Source organism: Notolepis coatsorum, assembly GCF_963971535.1.
Source record: "Notolepis coatsorum genome assembly, contig: SCAFFOLD_1099, whole genome shotgun sequence".
Classification (NCBI taxonomy): Eukaryota; Metazoa; Chordata; class Actinopteri; order Aulopiformes; family Paralepididae; genus Notolepis; species Notolepis coatsorum.
Window position 1 is genome coordinate 39,455 of NW_028169098.1, and position 24,999 is coordinate 64,453.

The window sequence follows — 24,999 nt, forward strand, 5'->3', positions numbered from 1 at the left end:
AGTGCTCGTCCAGGGTCGCACTTACACCCGTCCCGTGGCAAGGCTCATAGAACTGCCTCGACTCCCAGACACAATCGATGATGACCATGACCCTACAACCCTATGACTTTGTGAAGTTGACTGACCCCTACAGCAAACCCTTATGTGTAAATAGACAACGCGATTAATCTGTCTCTGTTTAACTGATTAGGTCCGGGACCTATTCAGGGGGTGGCTGTTGTGAAGGGCCAGATTAAACCGAATATATATATTTATTTATATATATATATTTAATTGTATTTGCATATTCTCTAATATTCCCTGATATCCCTTGTATATTCCTTGTACAATATGCATTGAATATCCATTCTAGCCTACTGAACATCCCATAATAGTCTCCATTCTACTATTGGTCGAGACCTTGGTGCCAGGCTGCCATACCCCTCAGACCCAGTTCAAACGTACCGCTCGACATGTACGAACAAGTCCTAGTTCCGCGTAGGAATTTGGCTACCGCACCACTAATGGGACTATTTGTTCATAGTGCGTATATATACTGCGCTACTAAAGTAGGACTTTCTTTTCAGTCCAGTTTCTTACCCTCCAATAGAGTCACAGACGTAAAGCCTCCCCGCGATGCCACGTGTGGGAGTAAGGCCAAGTTCGCCTACCATCGGTATTGAGACATCGTGTATATTAATATTTGAATAGTCATATTTGGCACTATATCGTCGAGTTGGACGTAGTCTATTAAGCTAATAATAGTCTGTTAATATATAGTGCTTCGTGCGGTGAGAATACTACCGTAGTCAGTACCCCATCGTTTCGGGCAGAGAACTGGCTGCTTACCCAGGGTGGTTGACCCTATGTGAAGCTGCACCCGAGGAGCCCCAGAGCCGACGAGCGAGTGGACCTGTATACCGGATTATTCTACCGACGACAGCCCGCCTTTCCAGGCACGGATTATGCTTTGGATACTTTGATTATTCTATGGATAAAGACCCCCGACACTACCGTGTGTTGGAACCCCCCCCCCTGGAGAGGAAGCAAGGTGAGGAGACGCTCTGCAAGACGAGGTCTCTCCACATCTCTCCCCCGTGGACCGGAGAGAGCCGGCCCACAAAGAGTCCACCTGCTTTCATCTGTGGTCCAAGGATCGCCGGCGCATTGAACGGCACTACAGTGTGTTCTCCTGGGATACCCTTGGCCGGACGAGGCAGCTGGATTCTACCCCCCCCCCCCCTCCTACTCCTGTCGGCTTACAAGCGACCGGATTAACCCCCTCTAGTGTATCCAGCCTATAATCATTAAAGTATCATTGCTGTTATTCCTTAACTATTCCAGGTCGTATATTTACCACCTGCGCCTTCAGAGATTGGACATTATCTATTGATATACCGACGAATACTCCTTGCCATAAAAGTGCATACTATTTCAATTCATAAATGTAATTAAGTGATTAAGTGTTTAGTCTACACACCATCGCTGTGTAGGCAATAAAGACCTGTTTCTAATTCGTACATTTGTGTTGGATCCGTTTCATCTACGTGAGAGTGTTCATGATAATATATTTATGCCGTGTACTGGGTGGCCGAATATTAAGTACAAAGGTAGTGGTAGTAAGTATCATATCTAGTAATACAGTCAGGGAATTGTACCCCTCAGTTACACCAACTATTCGCCTGTTTTATTCTCCACCCTTCGATCATCCATAGCAACACTACTATCACCGACATCCAAGAAGGGAGATCCCCCCCCCCCCCCTTCTAAGGTTTCTCTCCTCCACATTGCCTGTGGTGCTTTTTTCCTATAGCTAGGTTTTTAGTCAGTTTTTCTTTACCTTCACTGTCTGGGAGTGTTGCATTTATTTCTTTTGAATTTCAAGATGGGTTTTTTGTTCTTGATTTATTGTGATCTTTCTTATTGACTTGTTTAAAGAAGACTTGTCCGGCCCATCGGGACATTAACTTGTGATTGCAGGCTTTACAAATAAATTTGATTTGATTTGATTTGATTTAGAAGAAGCCGCCAGGTTAAGACATCTCCGTCTCTGACATCAAGGCCACCTAATCATCCCTCCCCCTTTAATTGGCCGATATCAATCCCTGTCTCCTGAGCCGTTCAGTCATTGTGTGTAGTGTGATGTTTGCCTGGTGCCAGTGTATGGCAGCCATTGAGCCTGTAGCCCGAGGTTGGTGCTACACAGTGGTGGTGAAGGAAGCAATTTCCAGACAAGAGATATGTTTCCAGACATTGTGGGGAGCGCTTTGAGTGTCTAGAAAAGCACTATATAAATGTGCATTCATTCATGCCACACACAGCAACATAATGACATATTGTTTCTTATAAAGGAAATTGAGGTGACGATTTTTCATTGTTGTTTTTTTTTTCTCTAATGGAGCCTCCTGAAGAGATTTGGCTGCGATAGGAAAAACGCTTGCTTTAGTAAGTGGAGCTGCTCATGTATGATGATTGCACTAAACCCTTTTATCTAACATCTAAGCATGGTTTCTATGAACGGGTCCTTAATTTTTTTTGTTTTTCTTGTAATGTAATCTTTTCAGTTACATTTCAGTAAAAAATTTCAAACTTAACACTTTGAGTGCCAGCGACGAGAATTCTCGTTAGTTCATGCCAACCGACGAGAAATCTCGTTTTTAATCGTTTTTTTTTATTATCGATTTCCATTAATTTTTCATCACGTTACCAGTTGGGATCTGTCTGAGCTCGAACAGGGAAAATACCGCCCCCTATCGTCTCTACGGATGGTACTGCACCCCATTGGATTGGACTGAATGAAACGCATGGGAAAACGATTCTAGGCCAAAAAATTACAACGTGTTTTATGTATTACAGTAAAGCGCGATTCCTGCAGAGATTTTTTTTTTTTTTTGAAAGTTTAAAAAAACTAGCGTTTTTCAAAATGGTATAAAACGGAAATGAACCGATTAAAAAACAATCCGTTTCGACAATGTTGACTGCAAACAAGTCATTGATAAGCGACGGTCGTATTAGACACATAGCCATAATTTAAGATATAGTTTATGCGTTCACAAATGTGAGCGCTCTGTCATTGAATAGAGCGTTGGCACTCAACAGGATATATAGGACTGGCACGGCTGGCACGGAAAGTGTTAAAGGGGCACTTCACCGAAAAACAATACTGTTTCATCTTGCACATAATCTCACACTCACCCCGAAAGATTATGTACTGTAGATGAATGATATTTCTGATAGGGACTGCTAAAATATAATTTCATGGCGCTGTAACACAAATATCGAATGTCCCCGATGACATCACTGGTGGCCATATTAAAAAAGAAATTGATGTGTGAGAGAGTACAGTATGTGCAAATAAATCAGCATGGTTTTTTGGAGAAGTCGCGGTCAATTTGGGCTGACCAGTAATGAAAATTAATATTTTTGTATACAAAATGATTAATGAAAAACATATGAACTTATAAATATTTATTGCAAATGTCGACAGAACCGCGCTGGTCCCAGAAACAGTGTCTGCTGCCCCGCAACACATTCATATCTGAAACGTCACAGAAAAAAGAATATTCCTGTGTACGTGCGGATTTCTGATAATGCTGACCTATTTTTCATCTAATGACCTTTGAAATAATATGCGTATGTGTGATGTGTCTGAAGTAATATGTGGGTGGGTGTCTATGACTAGTATGTCCTGTCTATGTCTAAGTGCCTGAATGTGTGTGCGTGAGTGTTTTCAGTTTGAATACATGCGTGTATAAATTCGTCGTGCACATTAACCAACTGAAACCGTTTCATGGTTACGGTGGGTTGTGGTTTCACGAGGACAGAAGTGGGCGGGGGGGGACGACGACGACACATGTTTGAAGTGTGAAGGCATGCTGCAAGGTTCTCAAACAGGATGTTACTTATGGAGACATCCTGTAAATTTCTGCACACAGAACAATATTTGCATCTTCTTCTGAACTGTTGAGCAGCCGAGAAATAATGATGTCACAGAGTGTCATGTTAGAAGATGATGAGCCCAAAAAGACAGGCTTAGAAATGCAAACAGTCCAGCTAAAAGATGGTAACCAAAACATGATAAAAACAACAGCCTATGATGGTGAAAACAACAGCCTACATTGAATAAAACAATGTGTTTTATTATCATAAATAATTTTCTTTATAAAAACAAGATTTGGTCGTCAAAAAAAGTATTTTTCCAAAAAAGAGGAATCGGACCAATGCTAATTATGTTGCATCAATACTGATAAACGGATGATTAATTCCCCACAAAGTGCCCCTTTAAGCTCACTCCGTGACCCATACGCAGTGTATATCATGAATTATGAAAACAACTGTTGTGCTCATTGAGGCGCCATGGCGCTACCTTCAGCTTCCTGATGTTGCTCTCTGTGTCGCGGACCCCGGTGGACGGAGCGAGGCGCTGCAGCCTCTCCAGCTCCGGCAGCACGCGGCCCAACCAGGAAGTGACATCACAGAGGTCAGAGTTCAGCTTCTGCCACTGCTGCAGGTCCTGCCTGATGTCTATCTCGCTGAAGGACTGGGCCTGAAGCAGCTCCCAGCGCTCGATCACGCCTGGAGAGGAAACACGACTCCGTCATGACTACACCCCAAGGTGGATCCTTTTGACTAATAATAATAATAATAATAATAATAATAATAATAATAATAATAATAATAATAATAATAATAATAATAATAATAATAATAATAATAATAATAATAATAATAATAATAATAATAATAATAATAATAATAATAATAATAATAATAATAATAATAATAATAATAATAATAATAATAATACTAATAATAATAATAATAATAATAATAATTATTATTATTATTATTATTATTATTATTATTATTATTATTATTATTATTATTATTATTATTATTATTATTATTATTATTATTATTATTATTATTATTATTATTATTATTATTATTATTATTATTATTATTATTATTATTATTATTATTATTATTATTATTATTGTGTATGTCATAAATGTCACTATGAATTGAAAATGGGGGACCATGATGTAAACAAGACAAACATCTTTCTCTGGTCTGCATCCCCTTAACAATTGTGTGTATTGAGCCGTACTATATTGTACCCATTCTACAATCTGTTAAATAAAGTTTTCAGTCATTCATTCATTCTGTACCTGTGCTGGTCTGTTTGTCTGCAGTGCTGCTGGTGAGGCCTTGTTCGTCCAACTCCTCGTCGTCATTCAGGATCAGTTTGACTCTCTTCACGTTGTCGATGCTGCCGTTACACTCCGACATCAGCTTAGCCTGGACACCAGGAGGACACCGTTACCAAACACAGAACTGCTATCATGTCATAATATCAAGCTAGATTTACATCCATCAAAGATAGTTTTGCAAAAAAAATATGACTCCATGTTTTTGAGTGAGCTAGTGAGTTGCTCAGTCCTAAATCGACCACTAAACACACCCCCTTCATTTGGAGTGGCACTCGAACAAGGGTGGTGAGCGCGGACACAGCAGTTTGGTTGTTTCGTTATTTGCAATGCCTGCTGGGACGGCAAAGCACAAACCCTGGCTTTTAAGCCGTCACTTCTGATCCAACCACCACCCATTCCAAATTCGGAATCGAGAACCTCATCCTTCACTCTGTCATCCTTCTCTCCCATTACAGATGCAGAGGCCTTGACACTGGTGACGTCGAACCGTCCCACTAAATGCCAGCTGGACCCGCTACCCTCTCCACTCCTCCAGACCATAGCACCAGATATCCTCCCATTCCTAACGACAACCATCCACTCCTCCCTCAACTCGGGGGTGGTCCTAGACAACTATCGTCTTGTCTCTCTTCTCTCCTTCCTCTCTAAATCTCTTGAACGTGCTGTATCCAACCAACTTACTGATTATCTCTTACAGAATGACCTCCTAGACCCTAATCAGTCAGGCTTCAGGACTGGTCACTCCACAGAGAGGGCCCTCATAGCGGTCACAGAGGCACTTCACTTAGCAAAAGTGAAAGGCCTCTCCTCTGTCCTGATTCTCCTGGACCTGTCTGCAGCCTTCGACACAGTCAACCACCAGATCCTCCTCGCATCCCTCGCAGGAATGGGAGTGGCTGGCTCTGCGCTGACATGGCTGACATCATACCTCAATGACCGCTCTTACCAAGTGTCATGGAGAGGGACCCTGTTGGCCCCCCGCCCCCTGCGGATGGGTGTCCCCCAGGGCTCGGTCTTTGGACCCCTCCTCTTCTCTCTCTACACCAAATCTCTGGGTAACATGATCACATCTCATGACTTCTCGTATCATGGCTATGCTGATGATACTCAACTCTTCCTCTCCTCCCTTAGTTCTCCATGTCTCTGAGCGGATCTTGGCCTGTCTGTCCGACAACTCCGCCTGGATGACGACCAACCACCTCAAACTGAACTTAAGCAAAACAGAATTGCTTCACCTGCCGGCCAAATCCTCCCCCCTGACCGACCTTTCCATCACAGTGGAGAATGTAGCTGTGGCCGCGTCCCCGACCGGCAAGAACCTTGGCGTTGTCCTCGACGATCGGCTGAACTTCTCTGCTCACATTGCCACAACAACCAGAACCTGCAGATTCCTCCTGAGCAATGTCAGAAGGATCCGCCCCTTCCCCTTCTGCCGACCACCAAGCCTCTTCAACTCGTTCAGAACGCAGCCGCCTGCCTGATCTCCAACCTACCAAAGTCAGCCCATGTTACCCCACTTCTTAGGGACCTGCACTGGCTCCCCATCGCCGCACGAATCCGCTTCAAGGCCCTCGACCTGGCATATCACGCGGCGAAGGGAACGGCTCCCGTCTACCTCCGGTCAATGGTCTTTAACCACACACCCTCAAGACCCCTCCGCTCTATGTCTTCTGGCCGCCTCAGACCCACTCCTGTCCGAGCTCCGGGAGGGTCATCAAAGAGAAGCCTATTCTTGGTCCTTGCTCCACAATGGTGGAACGAACTTCCCACCAGTTAGGACAGCCGAAACCCGACCATCATTTGCCGTCGACTAAAGACACACTTCTTCAATCAATATTTGAAATTTACAAATAAATTAAAAAAAAACGTCTTACTGTCCTCTACAGCCATGCACTATTCCTAATACTAACATGCACTTGACACTGTAGCACTCAAGTTTGAACACTTTGATGAACATTGTTACTAGAGTTGTGCCCTTCCTGCTGACTTGTTGTACAACACTTGTAAGTCGCTTTGGATAAAAGCGTCAGCTAAATGACAAAATGCTAAATGTAAATGATTGGCTCAATGTTGGGGTGAGAATTGGAGGACTGAACAGCCACGCTCCCTTCAACCACTCAGCTCACTCTCTATCGTGACATGTGGGGGCGGACATGGGGGTTAATGAGGAGGGGGACGGGTTGAATTGGGATGGACAGAACAAGTGAGAGAGTGAGTGAGCGAGTGAGCTTAACATAGCCCTGCTGGTGGAAGGGGGTACTGCAGTGTGTGTGTGTGTATGTGTGTTGGAAGGGGGTACTGCAGTGTGTGTGTGTGTGTGTGTGTGTGTGTGTGTGTGTGTGTGTGTGTGTGTGTGTGTGTGTGTGTGTGTGTGTGTGTGTGTGTGTGTGTGTGTGTCTCCTTACATAGCCCTGCTGGTGGAAGGGGGTACTGCAGTGTGTGGGAGAGTTGCTGGGGAGGCGTTTCCTCTCGGGGCTGTCAGGCTGGTGCCAGCTGGGAGGGTCCGTCACTGACTTGACTGAGAGGAAGGAGAGGAGAGGAACAGTGTGAGCTGGGGATTCACCGTGAGAGAGAGAGAGAGACAGAGAGAGAGAGAGAGAGAGAGAGAGAGAGAGAGAGAGAGAGAGAGAGAGAGGAGAGAGAGAGAGAGAGAGAGAGAGAGAGAGAGAGAGAGAGAGAGGAGAGAGAGGAGAGAGAGAGAGAGAGAGAGAGAGAGAGAGAGAGAGAGAGAGAGAGAGAGAGAGAGAGAGAGAGAGAGAGAGAGAGAGAGAGAGAGAGAGAGAGAGAGAAAGAGAGAGAGAGAGAGACACATCTGGTGGACTTGGCAGGTCCTCACCACCACATCCACACCGTGCCGAAGACCACGACCACGTCATCCATGCACACTGGATGCCACGACAACGTCACGACTACTGGTGATAGCCATGCAAGCGGCACAAAACAAACCCAATAAAACACTGGTTGCAAAAGAAAAGAAACATAAAACCAGGTCTCATGCAGGTTTCATATCCAGATGGTTTAATAAAGACAGGATCTTATGTCTAATTCATGTGAATGTCATATCTGTGCTCCGCAGCATCCCAAACAAAACACTAGGAACAACAAATGTGCCTGTTGAGGACGAAACAAGACACGGCACAAAGACAGAACATGTAAACAGAGCAGACGTTTGGGAAAAAATAAAACGACCTAATGCTGGTAGGTGCGATAGCAGCCGGGTGTGAACTATAGAAGCACGATTAGAAGAAGACGACAACTGTAGCTACGTGTCAGTTCTTTGCATTTTTATGAGGAAGTGTATTCCTCTACATGGGACCTAGGATCATAAGATGAGGATGGGTCACAGAAGTTGCTCAGCACTACAGTGGTAACGGGGGAAACCATTTTCTAACATTTCTGTGACCTTTCACTGACCTATCCTCTTCTTATTATTCTAGCATGGGACAAGAATCACAACTGAAATAAAAAAAATTAATCTCAACATCTTAGTTTGTTTGTTTAACCTTTATTTACCCAGGGTAGGTTCGCTGAGCACAGATGCTCTTTTTCAGCTACGCCCTGCTTCACATTCACACAGTTCCATTCACACCTGGGAGCTGCCCAGTACAACCACAGTCTGACACCGTTGGCCACTGAGCAACTCCACTGGAGCAGTTGGGGGTTACGTGCCTTGCTCAAGGGCACTTCAGCGGTTGGTGTTCCTGCCGGTCCCGGGGATCGAACCGGCGACCTTCCGGTCACAAACCCGCTTCTCTAACCTTTTAGGCCACCGTTGCCCCTAGTGTTAGTTAGTCAGTAATGGATATCAGCCAGATATACAAGTAAGGAAACTAGTTTGCTACAATCCAGTTAATTCCAGTGGTTCAAAAACGCCCACAGACACCATGCCAATTGCTTTATCACATGCTAGCACGGTTTAAATCTAATGTTAGCCGAAGCTAATCTCCCGTAGCAACCGATCACACACCGGTCCCATGACCTTGTTTACATTCGAAGGCCTCCTGTATAGTATGATGCTAAGTTGACATCTCCTTCTAATAGTGTGTCTATATGGTGTGAATGGACGGGCTGTCGGGAGAATCATGCCTGTTCACATCAGCACACAGTAAGGCAGGGCGGGCTGTCGGGAGAATCATGCCTGTTCATATCAGCACACAGTAACACATGCAGGTGGCAGAGCGCCTACCCGACACTGCTTTCAGTGCTTTGGCAGTGGCCTTAACAAAGGACGCTGCACTCTCGGTCACCTCTACGTCTGTAAGAAAGAATTGGAGTCAAGGGAAATCAACGGGCATCCTCAGAAGAAGAACTGTGGGTCAGAGTGTGTGGGTTGAGCCTTTTTCATCTGGCATTTTTACAACATCGAAGAATTAGGTATTCTTACGGTAAGACAGTCAGACAAAGGAAAGCCAATAGACTTCATCTCTAGTCCAAACGGGAGTTCTCACACCCGACACACAGAATAATGGAAATCAGAGGAATTCATTGGGTATTCTTAGAGCACTGCTGCACGCTCCTGTCCCTCCTTCAAACCACTGTCAGGGGATCAGGGTTAGGATCCCGAGCACAGCAGAGGATAGTAGTTGTTACTTGTATGAATGAATGAATGAATGAAGTTTATATTTCTGTCTTGTTTACAGACAAATCAAACACACCCGTGTGGACTTGCAAATCTTTAATTTTTTTTTATGTTAAATCACAAATGTACATATTCAAAACAAGCTTACACATAAAATCCAAAATCAACGATAGAAAAAAAGGAATAGGCTGAAGCACATGCTTATTTTTATTTTATTCTATTATTTTTATTTTTTTTTTGTCCCAATTTAGTCGCCGTGCCAATTCCCCCCTCCCCTACCTGGCTGCTGTATGCATGTTCTCCTACAAGTCGGTACAAGGGCGTCCCGAAGCCGACCGCACGCTTCCTCCGATACGTGCGGCGACTGCCAGTGACGTCTTTTCACTTGGCAGCGAGGACTCTCATTGGTGAAGTGTAACGCGTGGGAGGGCACGCTATCTCCACCAAGTCCTGCCCCCGCTGAGCAAGCGCCGAGACCTGACCTGTAGGCGTCGCTGTCCTGCCAATTGTATTAGTATGAACGACCAGCCAAGCTGGTAGCAGCGCAGAGAGCTGGGCTCGAACCCAGCATCTCCTGCGTTGGTGACGAGCGCAATCTCCGCTACGCCACCTGACCGCCCTTCACATGCTTATTTTTGCCTATCCTTTACAAATTCTTAAAAACGAAATATATTTTAATATAAGAAAGAAAAACTTAAAATATGCTGCAAGAGATAATTAGTTTAAAGAAAAAAACAAATGTTTTACTCAAAACTGTACTCCTGAATTATTTTATCCTTTAAGGCTTTTTTAAATCCCTCCTGAGAAGTACACAACTTCAACCTGTCACTAAGGCGATTCCATCATTTAACTCCCAAAATTGAAACACATTTTACCTGATAACGCACTGAAGAAGGTGGCGTCCTCGTCGTCCTCGTGTGACGAAGACCCCCCGACGTCCACGGTGTGGTCCCACTCCAGGGGGATGGAGTCCACGCTGACGGGGGTCTCCCGGCCCGAGCGCTCCAGGGGAGGAGCCAGGAGGTGGGCCTGCCGTCCCGCCGAGACGCCCCCGGCCACCGGACACTCGTCCTCGTCCTTGTCCTCGTCCCTCCAGGAGCTCCCGGTGATGTCCGGCGAGTCCTCCAGGTCCGTGTCCCGGTCCGAGAGGTCCCTGTCGTCCTCCAGAACCTTAGTGGGAAAGGCACGAGCGAGTTAATAATAATAATAATAATTAGGGATGTCCGATATTATCGGCCAATATCGGCATTAAAATGTGATATTGGAAAATATCTGTATCTGTTTTCAAAAAAAATTATAATAAATTTTTTTTCTTCTTCATTTCTATAGAAATAATGTCCGATATTATCGGCCTACCGATATTATCGGCCGATATCGGCATTAAAATGTTATATCGGTTGATATCGGTATCGGAAATTAAGAGTTGGACAATATCGGTATATCAGTATCGGTAAAAAAGCCAATATCGAGCATCCCTAATAATAATACATGTACCCAAAGGGTTTTCTGTATTACATCAACATTGAATACAATGCTATAATTTCCCACATTACGACAAGGAATTCATAATGTATATTTCCATTATGAGCAAAGTGCTTCCGACAAAGGACCTTTGTCTGTTGATAAGATTGATTCAAACACTAATAGAGCCGTTAAAAAGGGTAAAGAATGAAAATAAACGGTGAAAAAGACGGTCGGCCAAGGGGGCACTTGAAGGCCCAAAACGATGACTAAAATGGGGCACACAAGCCGAAGAAGCCAGCGGTCTACAGTGCAGAGAGAGAGAGGAGGCCCCACTGACCGGGCGCCTGTTGATGAGGCGGTGGTGGAAGCGGGCCACCCTGCCGAACACCTCCTGGCAGTAGGAGTGCAGCTCCTCCAGCTCGTCCTCGATCAGCACGGCGTCCAGAGGGGCGCTCTTCTGGATCAAGTTCTCCCCGAACACGATCAGGGCGTCGATCTTGTTGGTGTTCAGCGTGATCTCCTGCTGGAAACCCTGGAGTGGGGAAATAAGTCATAAGTCATAAGTCATAATAATAATAATAATAATAATAATAATAATAATAATAATAATAATAATAATAATAATAATAATAATAATAATAATAATAATAATAATAATACATGTTATTTGTATAGTACATTTCATATGAATTGCTGTTCAAAGTGCTTCACAGCAGTAAAAAAAGACACAAAAAATAGCTCATAAAATGTGCACAAAAAGAGAAGTGCAGACATAAAATCCTGATGACTTGTCGTACAGAACTTGTAAGTCGCTTTGGATAAAAGCGTCAGCTAAATGACAAAATGTAAATGTAAATCAAATAAGTATAAAATTAGCATAAAATAGACAGCAGCAAAATAGACATGGTCAAGGTACGGTATAGCGTACACACGTTTTTACACACGTCACATTGTTTTTCATATTAGGATCTATCATCTTTTAAGGTAGATTCTCAAAAGAATCTTAGCCTTCGGGAGAGGTGTTAGTTGGACAATGCCTAGGCTAACCGGCACTGTCCGCTTCCATTCATTGTGCTAAGCTAGGCTAACGTGCAGCCAGATAGCTTTCTATTGAACACACAGAGAGGAAACTGGTATCTATCTTCTTGTCTCTCACTGGAGAAGACGGTAAGCTCATTTTGGCGTGTTCCTTTAAACCCCTCCGGTTTCCTCGACACGACCACGGACACTGCGACACTCACGTTGAGCTGCCTCATCTTGTCCTCGATGTCGCTCTCGGAGAAGTGCTCCACGTTGGTGAGCTGCAGGTCCATCTCCGTCAGCCACACCAGGATGCCCTCCCTCGTGCCCTCGAAGTCCTCCCTCTGAGACGTGAAGTGCTGTGGTGGGGATGAGGACAGGGGACAGGGTTGAGACCTCGAAAGTTTCTGAGGGTCGTGAGGACGGTTTCCAGATGAGCAGCAAATGGGATGCTTTTAAATGTTCCTTTGATGCATGCAGTCAGAGCTTGGTAAAGCTGCATTCTCCCGCTATGCTCCCTTTTTATGGAATACGCTGCAAGTGAAACTTTTTCTAGAGGCACTTCCTACTGTGAATGCTTTTAAAGGTATGCTACGATTAGCCCTTCATGAAACATGTAACTGTTTTACCTGATGCTATTGCTGATCTGATTATGCTTCTTCCCACTGCACAAATGGCCTTCTGTATTTGTTTTGTATGTTTTTTGTTGAAACTTGTTGTGTGCCGTGTTGGTCAAGACTCCCTGGAAGAAGAGATCTTGTATCTCAATGGGACATTCCTGGATAAATAAAGGATAAATTAAAATTAAAATAAATTGAGGAGATTCATGAGTTACTTACTGGACTTGATGCTGCTACAACGCTCAGCCCCTTTACTGCACCCTTGTGCACCAATATAATGTGCAATTATCTTTAACTCGTCGAATGTGTACTTATTTTCAAACGGAGAGTAAGAATTCCATTCTACTTGTTGCATATGACAAATAAAACTGTAAATCTGAATCTGAATCTAAAGTAGTCTGTGGTCCAGTCATGCTGGCTCTGATTGAAAGTACGTAATCTTAATACATTTCTGCCATGTTTTCTATCCAAAATGTTGTTCTTCAAAGTAACTAGAAACTGATTGGTTCAGATAAATGTAGTGGAGTAAAAAGTACAATATTTCCTTTGAAAAGAAGTGGCGTAAACGTGGGAACCTTTTCAGGGTGTAATAAAATAAAAGTACCTGTAAAAACCAACACCAATATTTGGAGCGTGTTTTACCGAATCTACTGAAATGCCAGTATATCTTTCGAAAACCTTATTTGGGTGCAGAATATGCGTACAGGAGTCAACCCTTTACAAAAAAGTGGTACCGCGTTGATACGTAACTTTTATCATGTTATTACCAGTCAATTATTTATACATATTTTGAATAGTCTCTAGACTCTAGCCACCCAAACAACTGCCTCTTTGCACTGCTGTGGTCAGGCAAGCGCTACCGGAGTCTCATGGCCAGTACAGAGAGACTCAGAAAGAGCTTCTATCCCCAGGCCATCAGGATGCTCAATGACTCACTAACCTATACATTCTACATCCACACACATCCACATGCACACACTCACTTTAAACATTCACCTTTAACAATCACTTTAGACGGACGGCACAGTGGCAACAGCTGCCAGGAAACGTGACTGTGGTAGAAACGTGACTCTGGTAGAAACGTGACTGTGGTAGAAACGTGACTGTGGTAGAAACGTGACTGTGGTAGAAACGTGACTGTGGCAGAAACGTGACTGTGGCAGAAACGTGACTGTAGTAGAAACGTGACTGTGGCAGAAACGTGACTGTGGCAGAAGAAACGTGACTGTGGTAGAAACGTGACTGTGGCAGAAACGTGACTGTGGTAGAAACGTGACTGTGGTAGAAACTGTGGTAGAAACGTGACTGTGGTAGAAGCGTGACTGTGGCAGAAACGTGACTGTGGTAGAAACGTGACTGTGGTAGAAACGTGACTGTGGCAGAAACGTGACTGAGGTAGAAACATGACTGTGGTAGAAACGTGACTGTGGTAGAAACGTGACTGTGGTAGAAACGTGACTGTGGTAGAAACGTGACTGTGGTAGAAACTGTGGTAGAAACGTGACTGTGGTAGAAACGTGACTGAGGTAGAAACGTGACTGTGGTAGAAACGTGACTGAGGTAGAAACGTGACTGTGGTAGAAACGTGACTGTGGCAGAAACGTGACTGAGGTAGAAACATGACTGTGGTAGAAACGTGACTGTGGCAGAAACGTGACTGTGGTAGAAACGTGACTGTGGTAGAAGCATGACTGTGGCAGAAACGTGACTGTGGTAGAAACGTGACTGTGGTAGAAACGTGACTGTGGTAGAAACGTGACTGTGGCAGAAACGTGACTGTGGCAGAAACGTGACTGTGGTAGAAACGTGACTGTGGTAGAAACGTGACTGTGGTAGAAACGTGACTGTGGTAGAAACGTGACTGTGGTAGAAACGTGACTGTGGCAGAAACGTGACTGTGGCAGAAACGTGACTGTGGCAGAAACGTGACTGTGGTAGAAACGTGACTGTGGTAGAAACGTGACTGTGGCCGAGCGGCCCGTGCTTGGTCAGCGTCTGAGGGGTGACCTTAATACAGACGGCTTAGGATCACAGCACTGGGGCCAGATCATGACCCGGCTCTGCTGCACGTATAGATCCGATAGATACAAGTTTTACCATCTGATCTTGTTTGATTTTTATATTATTTCTATTAGTAAATCACGTTTGAAAAATGTTCTCAATAATTCTATGTGCATTTTATTTCCCATTCATAGACATGCAGTATACAGTATATATATATATATATATATATATATATATATATATATATATATATATATATATATATATATATATATATATATATATATATATATATATATATATATATATATATATATATATATATAATGATTCATCTCTTGATATATGTCGTCTAAGTTCGTCTCATCTAATACACCGGCATGGGTGTAATGATGTTCTGATTCTGCCGCCTCCATCAGTAAAAGTCACGGAACCACTGGTAACCAGGCCCAGCTGTCAGACTGATGCGCCGCTCAATTGATCCATCGATCAATCAATCTGTGAATTGGCTGAGAGGGTTTAGCGTTTACACTGAAACTAGGAAGAGGAGGGGAGTCTGTCAAAAACCTGGCAGCTCGTGCAGAATGTCCAGGGTTTCATCTTGGGAGGGGAAATTACTTTTTGTTCACAATTGTTCCATCTGACGTTATCATAAATCAAGTACTCTTTCTTTTGGCCAGCAGGAACAAAATGTCCCCCTGGGAGATTGTAAAGTAGATTGCTCGTGTAAACACCACAGTGGAACAGGCTCCAGGTACCTCTCTAGCTTCCAACAGTGCTCCAGAGACCCAGTTCTCCACTGACTGTTTCAAAATGTTTTAGTTTTAGCTTTAAAAAAAGAACGATCTTATTCTGCACCTTTATAAAAGCTCTGTGGGTGTATTATTAAAAATGTATTATTACTCTACATAAATGTTTTAATTTTAATTAAGCAATAACATGAGAGGAAGTGCTATATTTTGGCCACTGGCAGCGATATACCGCGGATGTAGGTACGAGGCCATAGACAGAGTTCCGTAATAATAATAATAATAATAATTCGTTACATTGATATAGCTCTTTTCTCAGACTCAAAGCTCTTTACAAAATAGGGTGGAAATTGCCTACTTCACCATTCACCACCATGCAGGCTCAATGGCTGCCATACACTGGCACCCGGCACACATCACACTAGACAATGGCTGAACGGCTCAGGAGACAGGGATTGATATCAGCCAATTAAGGGGAAGGGATGATTAGGTGGCCTTGATGTCAGAGACCTGATTGGGAATTGGCCAGGAATGTCGGGGAACCCCCTACTCTTTACGATAGGCGTCCTGGGTTCTTTTAATGACCGAAATCAGTCAGGACCTCGGTTTAGCGTCTCAAGGACGGCACGTGCAGCTATACGGTGTCCCTATCACTGTAACAGGGGCATTGTTACTGACAAGTCCAGAGGGCCGAGTGCCCCCTGCTGGACAACAACACCACTTTCTGACAGCAGCCTTGACCGGGGCTCGAACCGGTGATCTTTCGATCATGAGTCCAGAGCTCTACTCATGTAGCCACACTGCCGGAGAGTTTTGTAGATCAATCAATCAATCAAACTCCTGACCCTTGACCCCGCCTCACCTTGAGCCTGCGCAGCACGGCAGCGACCCTCTTCTGCAGGTTGTCCCAGCGCTGGTTACCTTCGTGGACCATGACTTTGAGTTTGCTGGCGGCGTCTGTGCGGTTCTCCCGGGCCAGCCGGCGGTACTGCTTGTTCACCAGCTCCAGCTGGGTCAGCCGCTCATGGACCTGCCTCTGGAAAGCCTGGGATAGAGGGGGGGGGGGGGGGGGGGTGGAGAAGCGCTACGTTAGCCTTGTGGGAACAACAGAAGAAGAAGAATAAGACTGCCGTCACATCCGACCCCCGGATTTTACATCTCACTGACATCATCGATCGGAGGGTTCCCTTTTTGATTTCTAAAAATAATAATAATAATTCAAACGATATATATACGATACGATATATGAATGGATATTATTCCAAAATCGTGGATCACAGAAAATGACTGCAGATACTCATTAAATGCCATTAATAATCCGTATGTAGGTCACTGGCACTACATGTAAGCAATACCATCAACACTGAGGTTTGTGTTGTGCTTTGGAGAGATATAACCGCATAACCGTATAACCAAGTGGAGGCTAGATAAACCGGCGCTAAGCTCTCGTTAGTAATCCAGGTTGACACATGAAGGCCAGTGGTTCTCTTTGTCTGATAACCAGCGCAGGCCACCTGACACTGAACGCAGAGCAGCTCTCGTACGTAGAAATCAACACTCTGGTGTCGGTGTTTTTCGGATTGAACAGAAATCACTGTGATTTTTTTTGTTTTTGTTTTTTAGTTTGTGACTAGTCGGAGAGGCTTAAAGTGAACTGTTCCTTTAACACTTTCACTACCACACTACCAAATGGTTAACCCTTTCACTGCGACAATACAGAAGGTTAACCCTTCCACTGCCGCGACAATACAGAAGGTTAACCCTTTCACTGCCGCGACAACAAAGGGTTAACCCTTTCACAACCACACTACGGAAGGTTAACCCGTTCACTACCACACTACAGACGGTTAACCGGCTGTAGTGTGGTAGGGAAAAGGTTAACCTTCTGTAATGTGGTAGTGAACGGGTTAAACTGTGTACATTTTGCTCCCGAGATGCAGAACACGTGTTACGTGTCCGATGATCCCGCGTCCCGCGTTTCCTGATGAATTGAAAATGGGGGACCCTGATGTAAACAAGACGAAAGTCTTTCTCTGGTCTGCATCCCCGTAACAATTGTGTGTATTGAGCTGTACTGTATTGTACCCATTCTGCAATCTGTTAATAAAGTTTTCAATCAATCAATCAATCCACGCGGCACAGTGATTAAGGGTGAAAATGGGCGAGGTGGCCCTTTGATGGACGGATGTTTTCTCCCGCTGACCTCGAACTTCTTGAGCTCCTCCTTGGCGCTGGTGTACAGGACGTCGGAGGAGACCGGGTTGGCGGCGATGAGCTCGGCGCTCCTCAGCCACTCCTCGAAGCGAGAGTAGTCGTCCAAGAACTTACACCACAGACGCCAGGTCTCCTCGATCCTGCAGGGAGAACACGACGTCACGTTTATTTATTTACCCTTCGCCTCACCTGGCAGGTGACTTAAGAGTGACCTCTGCAGCCTGTGTGCATGTGTGTGTGTGTGTGTGTGTAATGTATGTAACACGTGCACATGGTGCCTCTCTTCGACCTCATCCTCCTCTCCATGGACATGTGTGTGTAATGTGTGTGTGTAATGTGTGTGTGTAATGTGTGTGTGTAATGTGTGTAATGTGTGTGTGTAATGTGTGTGTGTAATGTGTGTGTGTAATGTGTGTAATGTGTGTGTGTAATGTGTGTGTGTAATGTGTGTAATGTGTGTGTGTAATGTGTGTGTGTAATGTGTGTAATGTGTAACACGTGCACATGGTGCCTCTCTTCCACCTCATCCTCCTCTCCATGGACATGTGTGTGTGTGTGTGTGTGTGTGTGTGTGTGTGTGTGTGTGTGTGTGTGTGTGTGTGTGTGTGTGTGTGTGTGTGTGTGATGTGTATGTAATGTGTGTGTAATGTATGTAATGTGTGTGTAATGCGTGTAATGTGTGTAATGTGTGTAATGTGTGTAATGTGTGTAATGTGTGTAATGTGTGTCGCTTCCTCCTCTCGCTCTCCGCTATCTGTGCTCTGTGCTTCGTGCCATTTGTCGGACTATACTCAAATCAACTCTATATGGATCTAATCCAGGGGTCGGCAACCTGCGGCCTCGAGATCGATGTGATACTTCGACACTGAAATTAAAAAAAAAATCGTCAAACTAAAATATTATGTCAACTAAAATAATTCGTCCACTCCACTCAAATATTATGTCAACTAAAATAATTCGTCCCCTCAAATATACGTCACACCCCGCGCCTCTCCCTGTTGTGTCGTCTGCACGTGGTTAAGTTTCCGACCATGGTAAGCTAACCATGGATAAATCCAAGAAAAGGAAAGTCTCAGAGGAAAATAGAGGATTTAATTCAGCGTGGACAAATTCATTTGCTTTCACGGCTAATGACGCAGGCTTACCTGTATGACTGATATGTGGTGATAAAATTGCAAACAACAAAAGATGGAATGTTGAAAGATATTTCCAGAATAAACACAGCATTTTCTGAAAAGTACCACGCTGGAGATGAAAGGAAAAGAGCGATTTCGGACTTGCTGCAGAAAAATGACCAGAGCAAAATTACTTTTACGAAGTGGATCAAGACTCCAAACACAACTGTTGCTAGTTTTGTGGCATCTCAGGAGATAATAAAGCGTGGGAAGCCGTTCACAGATGGGGAATATATGAAGGAAACATTCATAAAAATATCCGACCATCTATTCTTGGACTTGTTCTGAAAATGTAAGATATGCCTCTCTCTGCAAAGACTGTCAAGGACAGGGCCATTAAGATGGCAAAAAACATCACAGATCAACAAATAGAAGACATTAATTCAGCTCCAGCGTTCTCAATAGCATGTGATGAGTCAAGTCAAGTGATATAAATGATAGTGAACAGACAGCGCTGTTATGCAGATACGTGAACTCTGATGGGCCGCAGGAAGAAATCATCAAGTTGATACCGTTAAAAGGCCAAACACAGGGGGAGGACATTTGTGAGGCTGTGCTAAATTGTTTAAAAGCCAAAGAAATAAACACCACACACATGGTGTCAGTGGCCACTGATGGGGCACCAAGTATGAGAGGAACACATAAGGGGTTTACTACGTTACTTCAGAAGTCGCTGGATCGAGAGCTGCTGACGTTTCATTGCATCCTGCACCAAGAAGCACTGTGCGCTCAAACATTTCCCCCTGAATACAAGGAGGTGATGGACCTCGTCATTCAGATAGTGAACAAAATAATGGCAAGAGGATTAAACCACAGACAGTTCCGTTCATTTTTAGATGAAGTCGACAGCACATATTCGGATCTCCTGCTGCATAATAAAGTCTGATGGCTGTCCAGGGGAGAGGTGCTGAAACGTTTTGCTGCGTGTCTGGAACACGTGAAAACTTTCCTGGAAAGCAAGGGCCTCATCTATCCAGAACTGGAACATCCAGATTGGCTGGAAAAGCTGCACTTCATGGTGGATATGACAGGTCACCTTAACATGCTGAACAAAAGTCTCCAGGGAAAAGGAAGCACGGCCATTCAGATGCTGGAGAATGTTTTGGCATTTGAGTGCAAGATGACGGTGTTTGCCAGAGATGTGCAGACAGGTTCGTTCTTTCACTTCCCCTCCATGAGATAATTAAAAGAACGATTCTCTGATTTTAGAAAGGAAAAAACACACTGTCCTTCCCCGTCACACCCCTGGGCATCGACCCATGCATGCTGAACACGTCAGCATTCACAGGAGTTAGTCAACCAGCCCTTGAAATGGAAGTGGCCGACATAGCTGATAAAGAGTTGTGGGTGTCCAAGTTCAAAAGCCTGACAGCTGATCTTGAAGATGTCACACGTCAGAAGGCGACTCTCGCCCGGGAGCACAAATGGAGCGATATTGAAAAACTCCCTAAACCCGACAAACTTGTGTTTGAAACGTGGAATGCCATTCCCGATACTTATGTGAACATGAAGAAGTGTGCATTTGGAGTCCTTTCCATCTTTGGATCCACATACTTATGCGAGCAGGTGTTCTCAAACATGAACTACATCAAATCCAAATATCGCTCGCGCCTCACAGATGAGTCTGCAGTCCTACGTGAAGATCAAAGTCACGTCTTACAGCCCTGACAGAGAGAAGCTCAGCAGTGCTGTTCAGCTACAGAAATCACATTAAACAGGTGAGAACATTATCATTTAATAGGCTATTATTTAGCACAAACAAAACATTTATTTTAGAACCTGAGCTGATGTTGTTTTTTATGTTCAGGCTCGATGGTTGATTCCTGTACGTGGCTGAAGAAAAAGCAAGAGGATGACCAACAACCTGAAATGGACTGAAGTCATAATTAAATACAAACTGGCCTATTTTTATGTTTACTCTTTTTAAAGCAAATAGGCTGCAGATATATGTTTTATTTATTTCAAAGTGGACTACTTTTTATTTTACACATTTTCCACAAATAAGGGAAGGACTCAAATATACCTGCATAGTTCGGGGTTTTATTTCAAAGTACAGATGCCAGTGTTATTTCAAAGTGGACTACTTTTTATTTTATACATTTTCCACAAATAAGGCAAGGACTCAAATAGAGCTGCAGTTCTGTGTTTTATTTCAAAGTACAGATGCCAGTGTTTTTTCAAATTGGACTACTTTTTATTTTATACATTTTCCACAAATAAGGCAAGGACTAAAATAGAGCTGCAGTTCTGTGTTTTATTTCAAAGTAGCTACAGATGCCAGTGTTTTTTCAAAGTGGACTACTTTAAATTTTATACATTTTCCACAAATAAGGCAAGGACTCAAATATACCTGCATAGTTCGGGGTTTTATTTCAAAGTACAGATGCCAGTGTTATTTCAAAGTGGACTACTTTTTATTTTATACATTTTCCACAAATAAGGCAAGGACTAAAATAGAGCTGCAGTTCTGTGTTTTATTTCAAAGTAGCTACAGATGCCAGTGTTTTTTCAAAGTGGACTACTTTTAATTTGATACATTTTCTACAAATAAGGCAAGGACTAAAATAGAGCTGCATAGTTTATGTTTATGTTTTATTTCTAGGTCTACAGATGCCAATGTTTTTTCTCCTTCATAAGAGTTTGAGGTTTTCCTTTGTAAAAACAGCAATAAAATGTCAACAATGTTCTTTTTGTCATTTTATAATTTCATAAATACTATAAATATAAAGTATAATAAATCCCAATTACTTTGGATATGCAATCGTCAGGCGTTTTATGCTAAATGTGGGGTATGCTTGGGGATATATAAAACGTTATACACTGTGTTATCTTCATTTTAAGGGTAAATAGGTTGTGCGGCTCCCTGAGCATTTTATTTTGTGGGAGGGGGGAAAAGTGGCTCTTTTGATAGTAAAGGTTGCTGACCCCTGATCTAATCCGTGGATCGCATATTTTCGTCAAGAAAGCAGAATGAGGCTGACCCTCTCTGCCTCTTGACCCTCTCTGCCTCTTGGGACATTTCAATCGGGCTACCAACTTGAAGACGTCGAAGACATTATCGAAGCTTTTGGATTGCAATAAGAAGATTTTGGATCTGTTTACCGCGCACAGGACCTACCAAAATGAACTGACTAAAACACTTGGACTAACGCATTCAGTCATTTTGGACGGAGTTGTTTTTTTTATCCACTTTTTCTCCTCTTTTTCTATTTTTCTCCCATCCCAATTCTACTGTGCCAATTCTCCCCTCCCTTGTCTTGAACGTTGCTCGCATATGCCCCCCACTGGCCGGTTGTAGGGAGGATAGAAGCCTTGCATCACGTGTCCCCTCCGATACACGAGGAGGCAGCCTGTCACATCTTTTCACCTGCCAGCGCGGACTCTCATTGGCGAGGTGTAACGTGTGGGAGGCTCACACTACCCCCGCCATTTCCTGTCTCTGCTGTGCAAGCGCCCCAACCGACCTGTAGGAGTCGCTGTCCATAACGTCCAGATTACCACCCATCGACTTCCCTCCCGCTAACTCTGCCAATTGAGTCAGTATGACGGCCGGCCCAAGCCGGAGGCAACACCGACAGCCGGAGTCGAACCCGGTGTCTCTTGCGTTGGTGACGAGCGCAATGTCCGCTGCGCCACCCAGCCGCCCTTTGGACGGAGTTGTTAAAACTCACTCCACTCAAAATCAATAGAGTTAAAATTCACTCCACTCAAAAATCAAATTTAAATCAACATGGCTGGAAGAAATGAATGCCAGCCAGCCGAAACAAATTCCGGACGACCCACCAAGGTCAAACCACAGAGCTGCTGATAAGACTTTGTAGTGAGCCTCCCACCCCCCCCACCCCCCCCACCCCCCCCCCCCCCGCGGATGCTCCGCGCCAAACATGGCAGCAGAGCTACTGTGGCTGGGGGGGGGGGGGGGCACCAGGATGTTGATGTCTCGCCCTCCCAACCCCCACCCCCCAGCTAGCTGCAACTGTTGCTAGAGCCCCCCCCCCTACTGCAACTGTGGACTAGGGACAAAGCCCCCCCACCCCCCCCACCCCGACCCTCCGGGGGTGTTCCGCGCCGTGGAGATGGCAGCGGTGATACACATACGTTGTCTCAAGACTTAGTCCTGCATGTATCATCAAATGCGCATGTCGGTGTGACATTTATGTGTGCCATTATTACTATCAACTGTAATAATTGTGGAATATTACTATAATGAGCTGTATGTGTATGAACCAAGCATCTCACTGTAATGCACCTGTACTTTATTCGTGACAATAAACTACTACTACTACTACTAATGTGTGTGTGATGCGTGCACGGTGCCCCACCTCATCCTCCTCTCCATGGACACGTGTGTGTAATGTGTGTAATGTGTGTGTGATGCGTGCCCGGTGCCCCACCTCATCCTCCTCTCCATGGACACGTGTGTGTAATGTGTGTAATGTGTGTGTGATGCGTGCACGGTGCCCCACCTCATCCTCCTCTCCATGGACACGTGTGTGTAATGTGTGTAATGTGTGTGTGATGCGTGCCCGGTGCCCCACCTCATCCTCCTCTCCATGGACACGTGTGTGTAATGTGTGTAATGTGTGTGTGATGCGTGCCCGGTGCCCCACCTCATCCTCCTCTCCATGGACACGTGTGTGTAATGTGTGTAATGTGTGTGTGATGCGTGCCCGGTGCCCCACCTCATCCTCCTCTCCATGTGTGTGTGTAATGTGTGTGTAATGTGTGTGTAATGTGTGTGTAATGTGTGTGTGTAATGTGTGTGTGATGCGTGCCCGGTGCCCCACCTCATCCTCCTCTCCATGTGTGTGTGTAATGTGTGTGTAATGTGTGTGTAATGTGTGTGTGTAATGTGTGTGTGATGCGTGCCCGGTGCCCCACCTCATCCTCCTCTCCATGGACACGTGTGTGTGTGTGTGTGTGTGTGTGTGTGTGTGTGTGTGTAATGTGTGTGTGATGCGTGCCCGGTGCCCCACCTCATCCTCCTCTCCATGGACGTGGCACAGATGTTCCTCCAGCGGCGGTCCAGGCTGCGCGTGGTCTGCTGGATGGAGTCGTTCTCCGAGTCGCTGCCACAGGCGTCGGCGTCGTGGAGGAGCACGTCGCACAGCGTCAGGACCGAGGCCACGCCCTCCGTGTGCTGCTCGATGTCCCGCTGCAGGTCCTGGACAACACAAGGTCACGGTCAACTTTATTTATAAAGCACATTTAAATCAACCGAAGTTGTACCAAAGTGCTGTACAATATAAAAACAGAAATACTAAAAGAAATACAAAATACAGTATACACACACAGTCATAAAAACTACAATAATAAAAAATAATTTAACAAAATAAACAATCACCACACGACCAGGGATGTTTGGCTTACCAAGCCTCAGAACGCCAATAAAAACAGGTGACAACAACAACAACAACAACAACAACAACAACAACAACACAACAGATCCTGACTTGTCTCAGTAACATAGCTTGAGTAAGATGGTCAATATCCGACCGTGTAGATTCAGTGATTCTCAACCTTTTTGTGTCAAAGACCCCCTTAACACATGAATTGCCAAACCCGCGATAAGTCGGGTTAACTCGACATGCGTTGGCTGCCAGACCCGAGATATCTCGGGTTTTCGTCGTTTATTCTTTTATTCGATATTTTTATTCATTATTCATCCAGGGACCTTGGTGTTACCATAGGGAATGGGTCTGAGATCGCCAAAGTGCAATACCGGCCGCATCCAGCTAGACGGCGGTATCGAGCACCCTTTGTAACCTTGTATCTTGGCCTGTGTAGCGGACAAATGTCTCCGGGATCACTTTTCTTTGTCGGGCGAGCGAAGCGGTTATAACGATCGGATTGAGAAGCATCAAATGCTCCCGATGCATGATGTGTGGTGGATTATGTTGGCGACACGATGGACACCAATACTTGGAATCGCGATCAGATAATTGGAATATTCTTTTTGGGGTACATCCTAGTGAAGGTCAG

At 44.5% G+C, this 24,999-nt stretch overlaps 1 protein-coding gene across 1 annotated transcript in view; it reads right to left on the reverse strand.

Annotated features, from left to right (window-relative positions):
- Positions 1-24,181, reverse strand: part of LOC311248789 (nesprin-2-like) — a gene marked incomplete at its 5' end in the record, with an annotated part of 39,504 nt that extends 15,323 nt beyond the window's left edge. The window contains 9 exons of the mRNA XM_084339617.1: positions 4,346-4,554; positions 5,151-5,280; positions 7,598-7,710; positions 10,647-10,941; positions 11,573-11,767; positions 12,477-12,614; positions 16,491-16,673; positions 17,832-17,982; positions 23,994-24,181. Of these exons, the coding sequence (XP_084195743.1) occupies positions 4,346-4,554; positions 5,151-5,280; positions 7,598-7,710; positions 10,647-10,941; positions 11,573-11,767; positions 12,477-12,614; positions 16,491-16,673; positions 17,832-17,982; positions 23,994-24,181 (1,602 nt within the window). The remainder of the gene's footprint in view (positions 1-4,345; positions 4,555-5,150; positions 5,281-7,597; positions 7,711-10,646; positions 10,942-11,572; positions 11,768-12,476; positions 12,615-16,490; positions 16,674-17,831; positions 17,983-23,993) is intronic.
- Between the last annotated feature and the right edge of the window lie 818 nt (positions 24,182-24,999).